This window comes from Aedes aegypti, chromosome 2, assembly GCF_002204515.2.
Source record: "Aedes aegypti strain LVP_AGWG chromosome 2, AaegL5.0 Primary Assembly, whole genome shotgun sequence".
Taxonomy (NCBI): domain Eukaryota; kingdom Metazoa; phylum Arthropoda; class Insecta; order Diptera; family Culicidae; genus Aedes; species Aedes aegypti.
Window position 1 is genome coordinate 35,940,963 of NC_035108.1, and position 6,000 is coordinate 35,946,962.

General features: G+C 40.8%; 1 protein-coding gene across 9 annotated transcripts in view; it reads left to right on the forward strand.

Annotated features, from left to right (window-relative positions):
• The window catches only part of LOC5572892 (sodium-dependent dopamine transporter), a 116,246-nt gene extending 110,246 nt beyond the window's left edge, over window positions 1-6,000 (forward strand). For all 9 annotated transcript variants that reach the window (XM_021840515.1, XM_021840520.1, XM_021840517.1 and 6 more), the window contains 2 exons: window positions 4,235-4,503; window positions 4,562-6,000. In XM_021840515.1, coding sequence (XP_021696207.1) covers window positions 4,235-4,503; window positions 4,562-4,675 — 383 coding nt within the window. In that variant the 3' untranslated portion in view covers window positions 4,676-6,000. The remainder of the gene's footprint in view (window positions 1-4,234; window positions 4,504-4,561) is intronic.

Sequence of the window (6,000 nt, forward strand, 5' to 3'; positions counted from 1 at the left end):
GATGAACTCATAGAGTTAGTTGACCCTCCGCTTTAATTACGACAACCGTGAAATCCCAAACTGCTGGTCGTCTAGCATTCAACTAGCCGATTCGTTATTCATATAGCCCGTATGCGTTACGCATGCTGGTGACGAATTTGAAGTAATTTGGAGCTGCCTTTCAAACGATGGACTATCAATTGGTGAGCTCGTTTCATGCATTTATTTCCAATTAAGATAAAGAGCTATTTATCGTGGAAACGGTATGAATGTTTCATTTTTGTATTTAAAAAAAAACAATGATTGGTTCGACATATTACATAATACATATTGAAGAGCACTTGCCTTTATTTCTGTTCTGTAATTACAAAAAAACTGAAAAGTGTGACTCAAAAAGTGTCGACATGTTTTCATAGTCTTATAGAAGAATATTTTGGTTAATGTTCCATTAATCGAATCACTTACAAAACGTAACAAATTCTTTGAATGGTCGGTCACCCAAGGTGTCGACACCCAGTCAACATTTTGGTCGGTATAACTTTTGTTATACATCATTCTATATGAATCAATTCAATCGTATAGAATGCACGAAAAGGCTATATACCTACCAAAGTGGAGGCTATATGCGTACTTGGCACGACTTTTTCGGACTTTCTGCGATCAGATATACGATGCCACAAAATTTGGATGAAAATAAAAAAAAAAAGTTTCCAGCGAGTCTCTAACACGAGACCTCTGGATCAGGAATCGGGCACCTTACCACTGTACCACCGAGGGTTACTTATTTGATACATACTTTGTTGTTCTTTGAGGCCCATCGTCAGCAGATAGACAAAGTTTGGGTGGCAATTTTTGCTAAGTTATTGCGATATCATACGATACTTACTGGATAGATATACGATCTGTCAGTTTATATAACATAACGTGATTCTATGTTGCACTATTTACGACATGTTTTATTGTCAACACAGATTCTCGTTTATGAATCGTATTAGGGATTTATATACAACTTGTATTGACATTGATAACGCTTAATATGGCATCTTGTGCAATTCTGATTTTGGACGCATTAATATGTGATTTTGGATGCACATTCTTATACGATACGTGGTTCACTGGGCATATTTGTGTTCAGAGGAATAGAATAGGAGAAGACTATGTAAGTAGATAGCTCTTTAAATTGATGTTTATTAGTTGGCTGGCACATGTGGTGCTCATACAAGGGATTAAGCTTTTAAAGCTTCACAATCAGAGCTGGGAATGGTAATAGTAGTACGCTTGAGATTTTTCAAAAATCACGTGGCTCTTCTAATACAGTAGTTCAAAATTGTGAATCTCATCAAGTAGCCTATTTTGGGTACCGTTTTGATTCATATTACGGACAGCTTCAAATTCCGGACACTCCACTTTGTATGGGAAACATTTCACGCGAAATGTTTCAATTTTTGCCGTTCAAAAGTTCTCAATTTCAAGGCTCGTTTTAGTAAACTTTTTCCATAAATATCTTTGAAAATTTATAATGCCCAACTACCTTAGATGTCTCTTTGGTGGTTTAACGATTTCGATTGATGATTTGACTGTTCCAATAATGATTATCATGAGCTGTCCGGAATTTGATTCAAAGTGTCCGGAATATGAGGCAAAAGTGAGGAAGCGTCCGGAATAAGAATCATGAAAAGGCCACACATTTTGATTTATTTAAAATTATTGAAGTTGCGGAAGCATATTCTTCACCCACCGTTCGAAAGTAAAGGGCTTCCGACGCTCGATAGCGCTAAGGAATCATGCAGAATGATTTATTTTGTATGCTCTATGCTGGGTTATATTTCCCTGAGTCCTTAAGTGTCCGTAATATGAATCAAAACGGTACATGAATTTCCTAAATCAGTAGTGTCATTGAAGGCTGTAAATGCGGGAAATGAAGCGGGAAATAGAACATTTTTCTACAGTAGTTTTGGGTTACCCTTAGCAACGGGTGTTTTGCTATAGGCATTTTGCCTACAGCAGCGATACGCGTGAGTTTCACTGGCTCCACGTACTGTGATTTGCTACGCTTGCCTACTGTAGTGTGAATTTCAGAACTTTTCCCAACTCTGTTCACAATACAGTTCAGTACGAACCAATCGCATCCATTAGAAGAAGGTTGAATGGAGGGTCAAAGTGTTGAACGTGGGAGCAGCACATGTGTTAGCTAGTTGTTGGGACTGCAGAGCCGAAAACATTTTAAGTTGAACTTTTCAATCGTTGACAATAATCGTCTTTATATTGAGGTTACACGAATCGCATCTTTTACCAAGCTGATAACAGATTGTGTAACAAAACTTCTTCCCGTGACGGTCTTTAATAACAAATGAAACGTGGTGTTTTCGGCCGTTGCAGTCTTTGAGAGCATCAAGAACAGATTTGCTTCAATATCTGACGGTTTCGGTAACTGTTATTACCTTTTTCAAGGATTAGAAACCGTCTGAAACCGTCGGATATTGAAGCAAAACTGTTCTTGCTGCTCTCAAAAACTGCAACGGCCAAAAACACCACGTTTCATAGCTGCAACATCCAGTCGTCAAGCAACATTTCCGTCGATTTAATAACAAAGGATGTCACACTATCATTCCTTCACTTCTCCGATGACCGTAAGGACGCGACCGGCGCCGATATGGACTTTATAATTCGAATTCTCGAAATTATACACTGTATGAGCATGAGCATAGATGACCGTTAGACTGGCTCTAAAACAAAAAAGTTGTAAAACTCAACGGGGCACCCCCTAGATATGTGCCTTAGGGTAAGAAAACAGGTCTCTCGAAATTCCAACTCATTTGGTTGCGCCATCAGCTGGCGCTTCCAATTCGAAGTTTGTATGGGATATTCGTTTCAAATATATTGAAAATTGACCCTTTATCACGGTTTTGTTCTGTATACTAATTGATCGTGTTCAATTGAGCCCAGAATGACAAATACACTAGTTAATACCCTAATGAACATAATTGCGGAAGGCTGTATCTGAATTTTAGCTCATTTTAATTACCCTTTCAGTTGTTGAAAGTTAGGCTTAAATCAGAACTCCCGTACAGTCATGTGCCTTGCGCAGCAGCTCGCCCAGCGTCATAGGTGGCTATGATACGCTTAGTGGTAACCATCATGCTATGTGGAAGAAATACAGATTGCGGATCTACTTCAGATAGGAAAAACACCAACTTTATCAACTTTAATCATGATTAACCCTCGACAATATTGTTCGCTATGATATCAATTAGTGTTTTTGATATTCTGGGTTCAATTTAACGCAATCAGCAATTTCCCTAAATCAAACAGTAGAAGATGTACTGTATCCCATATTTTTAAGCCGGAAATCCCATATTAACTTCACTTCTAATGCGCCAGCTCATGGAACGACCAAATGAGCTGAAATTTACAGGAAGTCTTCCTCTTATCCTAAGGAATAATTCTGGGGGGTGCCCCGTGGAATTATACAACTTTATTTTTCACCCATACTGCGCTGGGCCAGTCTAATGACCGTACAATTCGTAATTGCTATTCCGTGATTGACCAGAACAATCGAAGTTGCACAGGGAATTAATGAACGGGGCTTGGGATTAGCTCACCATTCTTCAATGTGCACAAATCGAGAGCTCAGATATTAAAAGTCAATAACGGCGCCAGCCACGTCCTTACGGTCATCGGGGAAGGGAATATTAGTTAGACAACCGTTGTTACTAGAAACCGAGTATACCTCTGCATCTCCACAGTTGTCATGGAAAGGATATTGGGTTAGTGGGATAAGGTAAGAATCTGGAAGTCACAAATGGTTGGTGATGCGATCCATGATATAATCACGCCTAATCGGTATCACAAAATAATTCGATTATCGCATTGTAGGCCGAACAAGTGTTCATCACTCGCCCACGCAGGAGCCAGCGACACGATCAATAGATCAAATACTACTCCGCGGTGCTTTTTCATTTCACTACACAAACAACGCGCGACATGTTTGATCCTGCCTTCATTGCCCGCCCCCGCAGGAGCAAGCGTCAAGGTCAAAGGATCAAACACAACTCGAATTCTCGAAATTATACACTGTAAACTACTAACAATCTCCGTTTGTTGATTCCTTGTGCAATTACGCTTATTCTAGGCAATCACGGAGTAGCAACTTCGAATTGTATGGTCATCAATGCTCATGTTCATGCTCAAAACTATCAAAGTGGCTCCATTTAACGTTGCTTGAAAGAATAATTCTCCACTCTTCGCTTCGCAGGAACGAAACGCTTCTGCGATGACATCCGGGACATGATCGGGTTCGCACCGGGCATCTACTGGCGCGTCTGCTGGAAGTTCGTCGCTCCCCTCTTCCTGCTGTTCATCATCATCTACGGTCTGATCGGGTACGAACCGCTGAGCTACGAGGACTACGTCTACCCGACCTGGGCCAACGTGCTCGGGTGGTGCATCGCCGGTTCCTCCATGATCATGATCCCGCTGATGGCATTCTACAAGCTGCTCGTCACCCCGGGTACTCTTCGGCAGGTTAGTATCAGGAGATGGGTGTATAGTGATCATTGACTAATTCTGGGTTCCGTTTCAGCGGTTCGTGATCCTAACGACGCCTTGGCGCGATCAGCAGATGTCCGTCAACGGAGTAATGGTCGAGCCGGCTCAGGTTCGATTGACCAACTCGGACGAAGGCGAAGAGGTTTGAGTGCGATCCTTCTCACTCAAGTTCGACATCTATTTCGTTTGATCAAGTGAAGGAGGGAGTTTTTCTATGCTTTTGGTTTTGTGAGAACCTAGGATATGTAAAACAATTTGCACGCTTCCGGTTTGTGTGGGCTAGAATACGCAGAATTTTTATCTAGGATTGTATGACAATTTCTCGATAGGTAAGATAAAGTAATCACAGGAAAAAAAGTGTCCATAGGCACTCGTAGAGTGCGTCAACTGGGGATTAGCGAAGCGCTATTGAAACGATTTTTGTTTTTCGGTGGTAGATTGTAAGAGCAATCATAGAAATCAGAACACAAATGCTGTATAGATAATATAGATCCACGTTATTTCACAGACCGCAAGCGGGAGGTAAACAACAAGCGAATTGAATCATATTTGAGATGGGCCCCTCGTTGATTAGAGGGGCTTGCTTTTGGCGGGATGTCTACACAACTGTACATAAATCCGCGTTGTAGCCCGTCAAAAGAGATTAAGGTTAGAAATTTTGTATTTGATTGATTATAGTTTGGCTTCCAATAAAAGGGGAAAGCCGATGTAACACGTTGTTACCCGTTTTTAACTGTGGCCGTTGATGATAGAAATATTATTGATTAGGAAAAATCGCTGCAGCAAGCGAAAAATGTTGAAACTTATCTAGATCGAAATGGTGAGGTTTGTGTCCACGTTACAACTGTTATAAAGCGAAAGCCCACTCGGCTTTCATTATGGCTTCTTCTGTCGCTCTCTATATGTATAGCTTTTTTGATTTTCTCATGCGAGCATATCGTTCAAACAGAGGAGAATTTGTCTTTTGTGTTGGAAGCTCGTTGGTCCTGGTAGAGCTTAACAGCCATAAAGCTCTATCTGGATTAGGAGCGACCATGCAAAGGTGGGTTCCACCTCTGTTCGCACTGCTGGATGCATTGCTGAGTGCTTGATTTCCTTTTGTCTAGGAGAGCTGTTTTCGCAAGTATACAGTTAAAAGTTAACTAAATTAAATAGTGTAGGAAATACCAGAACACAGGAAAGATATTTAGTAGAAAATGACGCTTTACTATAGGCAAAACAAAAAATAGGAGTGTATACCGCTTTTCGTGAACATTTTAGGTGAGAGAGAAACCGAAACTCAAGAGTGATGAGGAAAATGATGTGCTGAAAGCAGCAAAACAGAAGGAATATATGAAAGTCTTATGTAAAACCATTTCAAACCCATTACGCTGCAATGTCACCAGCAACTTATTCACACACTTCTGTAGGACTCGTTGTTGTGAAATCGACCTAAGGTACTGTGCTTTCCACTGCTGTGGGAAGCTCTGTAAA